The sequence below is a fragment of the Cervus elaphus genome, chromosome 23 (genome assembly GCF_910594005.1).
Source record: "Cervus elaphus chromosome 23, mCerEla1.1, whole genome shotgun sequence".
NCBI lineage: Eukaryota > Metazoa > Chordata > Mammalia > Artiodactyla > Cervidae > Cervus > Cervus elaphus.
The window spans coordinates 3,723,240-3,737,804 of record NC_057837.1 but is presented as its reverse complement, the minus strand read 5'-3'; the positions used below and the strand labels follow the sequence as shown (position 1 = coordinate 3,737,804).

Here is a 14,565-nt window from a genome sequence, read left to right as displayed (position 1 = left end):
TGCAGAATCTGAATTCTCACTGCATATTGCCATTTGATTCTTCTGTGAAAATTGTGACTAAATAGATTTTTTAAAAAAATAATTGAACTTTGTTGTGGTTCAGAGAAATTAATTATATAAAGACAGTGACATTGATGCATGAGTGTTCTCAGCAGCTTTCCGAGCAGGTGATGTTGCTCCTTCATAATTGGCTGACTAAACTTTTAGTGTTGCCCTGTATGTTTCCAAGCCTGATCTCCTGCCATCCCTGTAAGTCTGCAACTTACCTCTTTTTGTTAAGTAACATTGCAGTGGATTGTACCTAGAAGCTTTTTAACAGGCAGCTTTTATTAGAGGGCAGTGTTCTGCTTGTGCTTTAGAGGTGTAATTTTAGAGGGCTTTTGTTGTTTGTTCTTAACTGTTGACGTTTTCTTAGGTACACTGATGCTGAAGTACTATGAGCTTTCACAACTTCTGGAAAGACTACAAAGTGCTGGTGGTTATGGTACCTCTGATTGGATTCATACATTTGGGGTGGCAGAGGATCAAAAGCAGCCCTGTTTTCCAAATTCCTAGTAAGGACAACCTATCTGAACCAGACACTCTGGCAATTACAAGTCCTAAGAAGAACCACCTCCCAGGGAAGTAGCAGGCTTGCAAGTTTCAGGTGAGTTTGATTTACCCCTCAAAATGCATTTATACAGGAAAAGCAAAATATGCTTTATTTTCCTTTGTTGTTGTTTAGCAGCTAAGTTGTGTCTAACTCTTTGCAACCCCCCATGGACTGTTGCCCACTAGGCTCCTCTGACCATGGAATTTTCCAGGCAAGAATACTGGAGTGGGTTGCCATTTCCTTCTCCAGGGGATCTTCCCAACCCAAAGATCAAACCTGCATCTCCTGCATTGCAGGCTGATTCTTTACCACTGAGCCACCAGGGAAGCCGTTGTTTCCCTTTATCAGTTTTTATAATAACAAGTTAATGCTCTAGTAGCAGTGAGAGTTTTTGTTCTTGATGACAACATGAATTCGGAAGTTTGCATAAATTTGAATTATCACAGTCATTATCATGAATACTCTTTTTAACGCTTAAACTGTCCCATCTTAGATTCCCTCCAGATTCCCACGGCGGTCTGTTTTATATGGTCATGCATGTGTCTCCCTGCTCTTCTCGCGATTTGTCGCACCCTCCCCTTCCCCCGCTGTGTCCACAGTCTGTTCTCTTATGTGTCCATCTCCATTGCTGCGCTGCAGATAGGTTCAGTAATACCATCTTTATAGATTCCCTACACATGCATTAATGCTCAATATTTGTCTTTCTCTTTCCAGCTAACTTCACTCAGTACAACAGGCTCTAGGCTCATCCACCTCATTAGGACTAACTCAAATGTGTTATGTTTTATAGCTGAGTAGTATTCCATTGTACCATAACATCTTTACCCATTCATCTGTCAGTGGACATCTAGGTTGCTTCCATGTCCTAGCTGTTGTAAAAAGTGCTGCAATGGACATGGGGTACACATATCTCTTCCAGTTACAATTTTCTCAGTAGTGGGATTGTTGGGTCATATAGTAGTTCTATTCCTAGTTTTTCAAGACATCTCCATACTGATCTCCATAGTGACTATATCAATTTACATTCCCTCCAACAGTGCAAGAGGGTTCCCTTTGCTCCACATCCTCTCCAACATTTATTGTTTGTAGACTTTTTAGTGATGGCCATTCTGACCAGTGTGAGGTGATACCCTTTATAGTTTTGATTTGCATTTCTCTAGTAATGAGCAGTGTCGTTCATCTTTTCATGTGTGTGTTGGCCATCTTTATGTCCTCTTTGGAGAAATGTCTGTTTAGGTCTTCTGCCCACCTTTTGATTGGGTGGTTTGTTTTTCTGGTGTTGAGCTGCATGAGCTACTGTATATTTTGGAGATTAATCCTTTGTCAGTTGTTTCCTGTGTCATCTTTTAATAACTATTACTTTTTGACAGGAAAAGTCCCTACCTCATCTCATTTATTTCTTGGCTCAACCGTTTCTCCAAAGAACCCTGACTTCCTTTTAGGAAAAAATTTTACCTGTTTATATTTCTTTAGAGCATATTTTATAGCTCTGAATTGAGAATACAGTCATGGAAGTTTTAGTATTATTAATATTTAATTGTTATCCATCACTGCAAAAAGACCATCTGCCAGGCCAATGCACCCAGGAATAGTCAGGGCCATTCTTGCGATGGTAACTTTTGGAATAATGGGTCACATTGTTAGGAAGAAAGAAATAGCTGAGTTGGCACTTCGAAACCTATTCTATAAGCCAGCCCTGTGTTTTATGTCCCCTGTTTTCTCAGTTGAACCTTATTTTGTCTAGAGAAAGACACGGGACATGAGTCAGCAGTTCTGACATCCTGAAAATGATTTGGCGGTCACCAATACTTTCTTCCTTTCTCATAAAGATACTAGCCAAAAGATGTGGTTACTGGTCTAACTACCACAAGACTGTTAGAGGGGCCAATTTAGCCCCTTTTGGAAAGTTGCATGTTACTATTATGTACTGAAAATTAACTACGTAAATCACTTTATTGGTCACAGTCTGTTAAGATTTGTGGTTTGTGTAGGTGTTGTAATATGCAAATTTACAAATGGAAGTCACTTCACTAAGCTTGCATTTAGATATATTTCACAGATTTTGTTGAATCTAAAATAAGCTTTGAAATAATATTTAAGTTATTTGGCTCTTTCTCCTATGAGATGAACAGAAACTTTTTTCCTCGTGCTGTAAAAAGAGACAGCTATAGCTTTATCATTACAGTGAGAAAGCTGGCCATCCTTGCTTTCACTTTATTTGGGCCCAGTTGCCATGGTTACAGCCCTCTAACTAAATTAGGAAGTGTGATAACCAAAATAACACTTTGCATAACATTCCTTTGTTCTCTTCACATCTTCCTTGCACGTCTTCAGATCACCTTCCTGGTCTGTATTATACTCTGCCATAGTCTCCTCTGGGCAGGACTATAGTCTGAGTAGTTCAATTAGTTTTATTTATGCTGAACACTGTCCAGGTGGTTAGCATGCTTAGTATATTCCTGAAAATAACCAATAATTGGTTGAACCTTTACCTTCAAAGCACCAAACCTCAACAGATAAGGTGTGTGACCAGAGATTTTTATTCTTTCCACACATTATTATAGTATCAGAAGTTTACGCCTCCAGCTCACTTCTTCCAGCCTCATTAAGGACACTAGTACAAGTGCTAGCACACTTGGTAAACGGTAGCATTTTAGATTATTTACCCTCTTTGAGGTCAGACTGCCAGTCCAGTCCTGATGACAAGTCTTTCTCCTTGTCATCCAGCACATTCCCTGGCTTTTGTATTTATTGTCATAAGCCATAGTTTGGGAGTGGATAAGTTGTAAGACATCAACACTGAGTATCATTGATTGATAGAGTGAAACTACAAAAGATTGCACTGACTTTAGCCACATATTTTAAACATGGTTTATTCTTCAGTAAACGTGTTGTACAGATTTGTCTAGCTAGATGTAGACTGTACATTAGATAGTGTCTATATTAGGAATCTTGACAGTTATCTCATTTTCATAATTATTTACTACAGGATTTGATACAAATGCACTTGTATTCAGACCTAAGGTTTCCAAGCAAACCAAAGTTAGAAAAAAAAAATCACTATATCTTGATGCTAGAGAATAAAAACATTTGGGACGTTGAGACCAGACTCTATGAGTTTTACTATATAGATACCATTTCTTTTCTAGAAGCATATCATATTAAAATAACTGTACTATAAGCTTTCTGGCTGTGTTGTGCATTCCAGAATTATTAAAATATCAGTACTTTTCGTTGTAGAGATTCATTAAAGAATAAAGAAATGGGTGTTTTTAGTCTTAATTTATATTTCTCATTTTCTGAAGATTTGTACCTGTGGGTAGTTCCTTTTTCTAAAGAAGGAGCAGAGCGTTCAAATTACTTACTAAACTTCAATTATAAAATGTTTGGGGATTACTTCTCTAAAATATTTTTTATTTTTATTTCTTATAGAAAGAAGCAGCTCTGAGTCAGAGCTTGAGCTAGAAAGAAGAGATGAAAAATAGCAGTTGGATCAGAAAGAACTGGCTGCTTGTAGCTGTGATTTCCTTCATAGGTGTCCATCTTGGGACGTATTTTATACAGAGGGCTGCAAAACAGTCTGTAAAGTCTCAGCCTGAAGGCAAACAAAAGAATTTGAATAATGGAGTAAAATAAATATTTGGAATTACTAAAATGTCATGATATCGATCATTATGTGCTGGTTAGCTTTATAAGCATGAAGCTCAGTATCTAATTTTACAGCCACCATGCTGTAAATCCGAACTCTGATTCCTGAAAGATAATCTTGTTAAATGTTAAAACCCTCGACAATACAATGAATAGGAAACTCTGGTTAACAAAATAAAAGCTTTCTTCACAAACTACCGCTTGCAGTAACATGTCTCGCTTGCAGTAACATGTCTCGTTTAGAAGCTAAAAAGCCCTCGATCTGCAGAAGGGAGCCCCTGACGGGCGAGCGCGCCGGGGCCAGCCTGGCAGCCTTGCGGGGCCTGGTCACGTCGTGCTACGGCCCGGCGGGCAGGCTGAAGCAGCTACACAACGGCCGCGGCGGCCCGGTGGCCACCACCTCCCACTCGGCCGCCCTCCTCGCCGGCCTGCCCGTCAGCCACCCCGTGCTAAAGGTCCTGACGGCCGCCGTGCGGAATCACGTGGCCTGCTTCAGCGACGGCGGCTTATTCACAGCCATCCTTTGCTGCAACCTCGTCGAAAATGTTCAGAGACTAGGCTTGACACCCACCACGGTTATTAAGTTAAATAAGCATCTTTTGAGCCTCTGCACCAGGTACCTGAAATCTGAGGTCTGTGCCTGCCGAATCCCAGTCGACTTTGGTAGCACTCAGATCCTCCTGAGTTTGGTACGCAGCATATTAACAAGTAAACCTGCCTGCATGCTCATCGCAAAGGAGATTGACCACATCAGTACTCTGATTCTGAGAGCCTTTCTGCTTACAATTCCAGAGGACGCCCAAGAGCACATCATTTTAGGAAAGAGTGTAATTGTCCCTTTAAAAGGGCAAAGGGTTATAGATTCTGCCGTGCTACCCGGAATACTTATTGAAGTATCAGAAGTTCAACTGATGAAGATACTACCTATCAGAAAATCAGATTCCTTCAAGGTGGCAGTCTTTTGCGTGTCTTTGTCCGGAGACCTTTCTGATACTGGAGAAGGAACACTGTTGGTCAGTTACGGAGTTTCTCTTGAAAATGCAGCTCTAGACCAGTTGTTCAACCTAGGAAGACAACTGGTTAGTGACCATGTAGATCTTGTCTTGTGTCAAAAAGTTATACACCCGTCTTTGAAACAGTTTCTCAGAACTCATCATATTATCGCTGTAGACAGAATTGGAGTGTCTCTGATGGAACCCCTGAGTAAAGTGACAGGTAAAAGGCGCTCTTTCGGTCTTTGCCCTTTATGGTTAATAAATCACACTTCCCTTGAGCAAAGATATTCTTGGTGTGTGTTGTATTAACATATTGAACAATTTGAAAAGCTGCCAACCTCACTGCATGTGTGAGTATCATTTCTGGCAGCAAAGGTGGTTTCTGAAAATGATTCTGTATTTTTCACTTATTAAAAATTGAGTGATGATGACTACTATGTAGGTATTTTCCAGCCCCAAATGTACTGCAGAGTCTGTCATAATTTACAGCTGTTAACCCCTGAACATTCAACAGATGATTGAGAAATCTAACATTCTTACAATCATATAAAGTCTCATAATTTAAAATTCTTCTACTTGAGTTTTACAAAGCTCTTAAGTCACTTTGTATTATCAAACTCCAACAATCAACTGTACTTCTGCCTAAATAGTGGTTTCTAATTAGGGTATGTGTGTGTATTATTAGGGTGTATGTTTGTTTAAAGCTAGCACATGATTAAATATCCCAGATATTTCCAGCTAAGTTTGAGAGCTGGGGTTGCCTTTTACTTTTATTGCTTAAAACAAGCCTGGTCCATAGTAGGGGTTCTAAAATGTTTGTTGAATTACCAATAATATATTTATTAACATAGACAATTATAACAGGCAAGAATTTCACTGTATTTTACAAACCTGGCAAATTGGAAACAGGTTGGTACTCACCTAATAGAGACAAAGAGAAATGACAAGGTAAAGAGTTCCTGATTTGAGCCACTTTTCAATATTTCTTAACTGCATTGACAACATATCAGAATCATTTCATTTGGATAAATTTCAATTTATAAGTGGTTAGACTTAAGAGTTTAATAAATTTTGGTAAAACTGTTAAAGTTGACTTTTTATAAGTCATCAGAGAAGTGTGAGTGCCAGCATTGAATCCCTAGTATCTCTGAACTATTGCTACCTCTGGACTATTGTCAGGTGATCATCAGAGTGGAAATTGTTAAGAAATAGTGGCAGTCGTTCTTTGGAACTCATTAGTGATGTTGTGGGTCAGACCCACATCCCTGAGCTTTCCATGAGCAGGTGATTTCAAGTTATGAATATGGAGTATTAAATATTATGATGTCAGTTTTTAACTCTGAAGAATTTTTCCATAGAAACAATATAAGTGGGCACTGGGTTTCCACACCAGCCCACAATTGATTTTTATCCCACTGGTAACTAGAGTGTGGTAGAACATGAACTGACCTATTTTACTTGCAAATGATACAAAAAGTTAAGGGTTCTCCAAGTATTTGCAGCTGATTCGTTGGTTGCTCAGGAGTGTTATCAAGAGCTACCAGTGGGTGCCTGGGATTGGGGAGAGTGCGAACTTCTTTTAAAAACATGCCGTTCTCTGCTCCCCCAAATAATTTCGGGTTTGATCCCTGGGTCGGAAAGGTTCACTGGAGTTGGGAATAGCTACCGACTCCAGTATTCTTCGCTGGAGAATTCCTTGGACAGAGGAGCCTGACAGGCTACAGTCCATGGGGTTGCAAAGACTTGGCCACAACTGAGCAACCAACACTTTTACATAAAGCCGGAGTTGTAGTCCTGGATCCTGGGGGCAGACACTTTTTTGAGACAAAAGAGAAAGGGGGGAGAAAAACTCTTATCAGGCCCCTGTAGCTTCATTAAACAATAGGTGAAGTATGTTTGAGCCTCATCCATCTTATCTAGGTTGACATTACCTCCCCGTCCCCCTTCAAACATAATTCCTCTTTTTGGATAGTTTAGGATAAGTAATGGGGTTATTGTGCTTGGTGGACTGGTGGGTATGAAGCTTGTCATGGCTTACAAAACATGTTTAACCTTTGACTTGGTTTGATTGATTTGTGAAATAGTCACGATCATCCCCACTTTACTTTCCTGTGGGGAAGCCCACCAAGAAGAGCTCAGTGATTTGCTCCACATCAGAGGCTGGTCAGCAGGAAAGCTGAGCCTTTCCTTACAAATTTTCTGTTGGTTCCACCCTTGAAGTTGTACAAGATGTAGGGTTTGTTTCTTTTTCTTAATTTTAAATCCCTCAAGTATTCCTTGTTCTTTGAGACTTCAGAAGTAAAGAAAGGATATTCAAAGAAGTGAAATTGTTCATGAGCTGCAAGAATATTTAGACATTATTGTTTTAATTCCATTCGTTTGAAAGAGGAAACTGGCCCAAGGAGGTGCATTGCTGAATTACAGTTTTAAGACCTTAAACCAGTATTGTTACTTCTTAAAAGGTTGTTGCCGTTTCTTATATAACTTTACTACATTTAGAGATTTTAAAAACCTTCAAGTTATCCTAACTGCTCCTTCATTTGTATTTTTATTAATTTGTGTTTTGTAAAATTGTATTATTTTACCTATACAGGAGGGAGGGCAAGATATAATCAAAGAATAACAAAATGAAATAAGAAGGTCGCATACTTTATTTTGGCATGATTTAGGTAGCTGTTTACATACAAACAATTGTTTGGCAAAGCAAAAAAATTCCTGTACGTTCACTAAATGGAGCGCCAAAGGAGTTCAGCCGCCATACAGCTATCTGCATAGCTTAGTTTGTGAGTTTTAAGGTAAAAATAATAACACCCTTTAAAAATAGCCTGTCTCCTCATCTCATCCTTATTTCAGACTAGTGTGGTTGTTAATTTGGGGTCTGTGATCCCTGACTGGACTTCCAGTGTTCCTGGACATCCTGAAAATGTATGCAAAATTGTGCATGCCTTTTTCTGGAAAGTGCAGAATTGCTTCTAACAAATGTTCAAAGAAGTCTGTAAATCAAAAGAACCACTGCTTTATTTGCACATCATTTGAATAATAGAATACTATTTATAGGTTTAAGAAGATGCATCTTATTATTTCTTTATCCTACATTTCATATTTTAAATGCTGTGCTTTTGGGACTTTTATATTAGCTGGGAATGAATATTGTAATTTTAAATGGTTGTAAGCTCCGTGTTTATTCATCTATTTTGTGTTTTCTAAACTTTTTAAAAAAATAGGAACACGGCCTATTGGTTCCTTGGGCTCACTCTCTCCCAGTAGTTATGGAACTGTAAAAGATTTGTGTATTGCAAAGTTTGGCTGCAAGCATTTTTTCCATCTTATTCCTAACAAAGCAACTGTCTGTAGCCTGCTTCTCTGCAACAGAAATGACACAGCCTGGGATGAGCTGAAGGTAGGTAATAAATGTTGAATTCCTTATCTAGGGATTGGGACGGGGATTAAAGAATCAGATAGGTACTATAACTTTTTTCACATCAGTCAGCTGTGCTTTTCTTCCTTCACAACTTCCCTAGATGGTGTAGAAAGCAAAAACAACCAAAATGTGAGAATTACATTTATAAGTAAGCTGATTTAATTTCCTATGATATAAAAACTTGGCATATGTTGCCTCTTATCACTTCTAGTAATTTACAAGCAATGTAAAAGTCCTTGATGGGAAATTTTCTTAAGAAATTAATTTGAATTGTGTACTCGATGCTAATGTGTATGAATAATTCACTCAGAAATAGGTTCCCCAGTTATACCCATCATCCACCTCTTAACAGAGATGTTGTTCACAAACAGCAATAACATGCAGTTTTTATACAACGAAAGTGATGCCCTGTGGTACTGGTCACAGACTGGAAGAATGGATACTCAGGCTATAGCCTGGTGAATATTCAAGGTCTGTGTGTTTTTATTGCTGCTGGGTTGGATCGTTTCCATAGCAACTTGAAATAAATTCTATATAGCATTTATACAGCTAATTTATTTAGATGCAGATGTTTTTGTTAGAAATATTAGCACTGTGCTGATCCAGTTGTGTTTGTGAATCTCAATTTGAAGAGCTTAAATGTATATGAAGGAGGATATTAATCCAGTCCATGAAAACCAACATCTGGCTAAAGTATTCTTTCATTTCTAATTTTCATTATTCCAAAATGTATTCATCACATGACAACGTCGGTGACACTGGTTTTGCTCTTTTGCAATTACAGTCTGGCTCCTTGAGTCCACTAAGTTGCCTTGAAAACGCGACTCTATTTCTTTGTGTTTCTGGTGTCAATGTCAGATTCTGGTGGCTGTTTCTTTTTTAGCTCACGTGTCAAACAGCACTGCATGCTTTGCAGTTAACAGTCAAGGAACCGTACGTTTTGTTGGGAGGTGGCTGTACTGAAACTCATTTGGTGGCATATGTCAGACACAAGGTAGGTTAGATAGTCCCTCCTAAATTATCTGAATTCTCAGCAACATGCATTTTATGAGATAATAAGACAATACTACTCTGGAGTCTTTAATGCTTAATTTCTCACTAGTCTTGAAATCAATATTGTATTTAAAAACACTTGAGGAAAATAATACTCGAAAATATAAGCTCCTCTCTTTATCACAATGATTATTAATCCAACCTTTTAGCAGACGATCACATTCTTTGAGGATTGTCTAAATATACTGCCTGTTGAAATGAGCATTCTGGGTTTTTTTCTAGTTTTTTTTTTAGCTTTTTAATTTTGTATTGGGGTGTAGCCAGTTAACAAACAACGTTGGGATAGTCTCAGGTAGACATCACAGGGACTCAGCCACACATATTCATGTATCTGTTCTCCCCCCAAACCCCCCTTCCGTCCAGGCTGCCACATAACACTTAGCAGAGTTCCATGTGCTATACAGGAGGTCCTTGTTGGTTGGTTATCCATTTTATATACAGCAGCGTGTATATGTCCATCTCGAACTCCCTAACTATCCCTTCCACCCCACCACCACCGGCAACTGTAAGCTCCTTCTCAAAGTCAGCGAGTCTGTTTCTGTTTTCTAAGTAAGTTCATTTGTATTGAAATGAGCGTTCTGTTAATGGGAGTTATCCTAGAGATCTCCGCGGCTGCTGCTGAGTCACTTCAGTCGTGTCCGACTCTGTGTGATCCCATAGACGGCAGCCCACCAGGCTCCCCCGTCCCTGGGATTCTCCAGGCAAGAACACTGGAGTGGGTTGCCATGTCCTTCTCCAGTGTGTGAAAGTGAAAAGTGAAAGTGAAGTCGCTCAGTCGTGTCCGACTCTTAGCGACCCCATGGACCACAGCCCACCAGGCTCCTCCACCCATGGGATTTTCCAGGCAAGAGTACTGGAGTGGGGTGCCATTGCCTTCGTCTCCACTGCTAAGATGCAGTAATAATTGATATTCATGATGAAAGTGTTGAGATTCTACAAAAAGACTTCAGTACCTTCTGGATATTCCAGAAAAAACAATTTCATTTATTAAAGCATCTAATTATTAAATTCTGTTATAATTTTAAATGGTATTCATTTATGATACATGTTAATTCTATTAAATAGAATTGTTTTTATTAATCTATGAGACTGCATATCCTAATAGTAGATAAATGTCACACTCATGTTTCTCATTAATTATTTCATTAACACTGACCTACTTTCTTTGAAAGTAGCTACAAAAAGGTATGTGTTTTCCAAGTGCTTGCAGTTGGTTCTTTGGTCAGTCAGGAGTGCAGAGTCTGGGATGCCTGGGATTGGTGAGTGTGTAAATGTTTTCCATAGACAGGCCCTGCCTTGCTTCCCCAGATAACTTAAAATCTGTATGAATATAAAGCTTCTTCATGAAAAGTTAACAGAATGTACGTTATGAAAAACAAAACCATTGCCAATCTATTGATGCTGAAGAGACAATAATATAGTTTGCAAATGGAACTGAGTAAACTGGAAAAAGTCTGTTGGAGAAGGACAGTATCTTGAGTAGGATTTTGAAGAAACAACATAGCACTGAAAATGTGGGGAGGGAATGTGCAATAGAGACGATATCTGGTTCCACTCGTCCTGGGCAAAAGGAAAAAATGGTCATTGCTTTTGAGTAATTAGGATATGGATTTTTAACGATCATTCAGTGATGAGTTTGTTAATGTGTTACTTTTTCTATCATGAAATTTCTAGAATAGACTTTTTAGAATGGTGGAACAAAAGCAATTCAAAATTATATAACCTTGTCATTAATTAAAGAGAAGAATAGTTATTTTTTAAACATTAAAGTGAAAATGATATATGTCCCTAAATGGTTTTTGTCTTAGTTATAACACACGTATTTGCATTTTAAAAAAATCGCAAACATTTCCTGAGTATAAATAAGTACTCCATTTGTGACTTCGTTAGTGTTCACGAGCTTCCTTCTGGGTCTATAGAAGCCTGTGATTCACTTATTATGCTGTGTCTTTCATGTTTTACAAAGGCACTACTGGCAATCCTTCAGAACAAATTGATGGTGGGGTTAATTCTGAGTCATTCATTCTGATAAAATGACTGGTAGTGGGTGCTTTTACTGTAACAACCAGGTTAATGGATTAGCCTGGCCAGCTGGCCCATCCCTGCCCATTAGCCTTGTGCCAAACCCCAAGTACTATATGATGAAGCATTTGATCAAGTATTTTTCAGAAATATTTTTGTCATCCTAATTGCTCTGTTCTGTGTTTTCAATGGTTTTGTTACTCTCTAGACCCGTTATGAGCCAGAAAGCGTTCTTCGAGATGAGAGATGCTCTCAGACAGAGCTCCAGCTGATCACTGAAGCGTTCTGCAGTGCACTTGAATCTCTCGCTGGCTCCTTAGAGCACGACGGAGGTGAAGTTCTTACTGATGACAAGTATGGACACTTCTGGTCAGTTCAGGCCAATTTGCCTTCTGCTGTGAACTGGCCAGATTTGCCTTCCAGATGTGGCTGTGGACTCTACAGCAGCCAGGAAGAACTCAGCTGGTCCTTCCTGAGAAGTGCTCGTCATCACCTCCCACCGCAAACCTGCCTTTCCCATGAAGCCAAAGGCTCAGCAGACACCCTGACCTTGGACTGTTTTACTGCGAAGCTTAGTGGCCTGCAGGTGGCTGTGGAGACCGCCAGTTTGATTTTGGATCTTTCATGTGTCATTGAAGATACAAACTGATATAATGTTACCATACAAAAAGAAAAGCTAGTGACATGTCAATAAAGAGAAATACTGCGTTTATATGTTCTCTCTGAAAGGCCTGTTCTCCATATTGAGACCGATGATTCATAAAATTAAAGATTTACTTATTTAAAGAAAAAAGATTCTTGAATAGAAATACTATAGAATAATAAAAATATGAAGCACTATTAAAATATGGTAATTATGTCAGTGAGTTCATAGATACATTGTACATTGTTATAAGTTTCTGTTCTCATTATTTTGACATCATTCTAAGAGCATACAGAAATATTATAACATCCTAGTCTATGTTCTTGTTTGGATATACTTTTATAGATACTTTTTATTTAGTAGTAATTACCTATGTTTAAAGTATAAAGCTAGATTCCCAAGTATCACAAAGCATCCAATTGTAATGTTGTGAAGTAATTAGCCTCCAACTAATAAAAAAAATAAATAAAAATAAAAAAAAAGAAAAATTCCTACACTTTAAAAAAAAACAAAAGCATCCAATACATACTGTTCATTCAAAAGAAGTGTTCAAACTGCACATTCAGTAAAATTTCCAAGTTCTTTATCTGAGACTGTATCATTCAGTAATTGGGTAATTGATGTAGAAGCTGCTCTACCTACAGTTGCTAGTTTGTATCACTGTTCTTCATTTCTGTTATTCTGAGGAAATGTGTAATCAAGAAAAAAATAGACTTGATATAGTAGACTATAGTTTATATAGTCTTCCCTAATAGCTCAGTTGGTAAAGAATGCACCTGCAATGCAAGAGACCCTGGTTTGATTCCTGGGTTGGGAAGATCCCCTGGAGACGGGATTAACTACCCACACCAGTATTTTGGGGCTTCCCTTGTAGCTCAGCTGATAAGGAATCCATCTGTAATGCAGGAAACCTGGATTCGATCCCTGGGTTGGGTAGATCCCCCAGAGAAGGGAAAGGTTACCCACTCCAGTATTCTGGCCTGGAGAATTCCATGGGCTGTATAGTCCATGGGGTCACAAAGAGTCGTACTGGACTGAACGACTTTCACTTTCATACTTTTTTTCATTTTAAACAGCATAAAGAAGTGGAAAAACTATTTCTCTAGTTCAGTCAATAGTGCCAAAAAGAAACTGGAACAATTCTCATACTCAAAGACATGTCGTATCAAGGAACATAACTTGAGTTTTATGCAAATGCAAAACTTATTGATAAATTGAAGAAGAAATACAGAATGTAGCTAGAATAGCCAGCATGGAGCTATAACCTGTTACATTAAATTTAAGGAAAACATCTTGAAAAGTGTGGAAAAAATAAACAACCTAAGAGTCAGTTGTCAGATCTATAGTTAGAATAGAGGGAGATAGAATGGTTTAGCAATTTCCACCAAAATTCTTATAAATCTGAAAGAATTTTTACCCTAAGTCAAAGAAAATAATTGTAATAGAAACTCACAGCAATAGAATATATACCAAAAAATCAGCTACACTGCAAGCTTCATAAAAGCTCTCTCTAAACTTTGGTGTCCTTTGCTTTTAGGGTCGGTCAGGCAGAGTGGCGGGCCGCCTCCGAGCCGCCTCCTGGTGTTCAGGCCCCGTCGGATCCCCCCGTCCGAGCGTGGGCTGGTGTGGGCTGCTCTGCGTGTCCCTGCCCTCGCTTGGTGAACAGGCGTGTCCTAGGATGGTTATCCTATGCCTATCCATCACTGTGCGTCAGGACATAACTCGCTTCTGTGGGTCTACAGGTGGAGAGGACCTGTGCGGCAGGAGCTGTACCTGAAGAATCGCACCCTGGAGCCTCACCCACCCGACCCGACTTCAGTAATGAGGTGCTCGTGTCGCAGCGTGATGAGAATCCGGGGCCTGGGGAGGAGGTGGGTGTATCTTGCATGTGATGGGCAGCCTCCAATATGGCTCCCACTGGTCTCACCTCTGGCGGACCCTTTAGGTGTAAGGAGAACCGAATGACTAGATGTTAATGAGCTGAATCCAGCGAAGTGATGGCTGTTGTTTCTGACACTGTGTGGTCAAAAGATAGGCTTCTCTCTTGATCTCACTGACGCAGTGAGCCATCGGCCAGGTTGGGAGCTGCCCTAAGTGGAGGCCCACAGCACAGGGGACTGAGGGAGGCTCCGGCCAACAGCCCAGGAGGAGCTAAATCCTGCCAATAACCACAGAAGTGGATATGGAAGCA

The 14,565-nt window shown here is 39.4% G+C and overlaps 1 protein-coding gene and 1 long non-coding RNA gene across 2 annotated transcripts; both read left to right on the top strand.

Moving 5' to 3' along the window:
• The first annotated feature begins 436 nt into the window (after positions 1–436).
• Positions 437–4,434, top strand: LOC122682203. The gene is made up of 2 exons (XR_006337261.1): positions 437–646; positions 4,025–4,434. It is a non-coding gene; the product is annotated as an uncharacterized LOC122682203 (long non-coding RNA).
• Positions 4,435–4,468: 34 nt separating this feature from the next.
• Positions 4,469–12,853, top strand: LOC122682201 (McKusick-Kaufman/Bardet-Biedl syndromes putative chaperonin-like). The gene is made up of 4 exons (XM_043885048.1): positions 4,469–5,455; positions 8,460–8,635; positions 9,540–9,650; positions 11,940–12,853. The coding sequence occupies exons 1-4, from the start codon at positions 4,471–4,473 to the stop codon at positions 12,378–12,380; spliced, it is 1,713 nt and encodes a 570-aa protein (XP_043740983.1). The 5' UTR covers positions 4,469–4,470; the 3' UTR covers positions 12,381–12,853.
• The last annotated feature ends 1,712 nt before the right edge of the window (positions 12,854–14,565 follow it).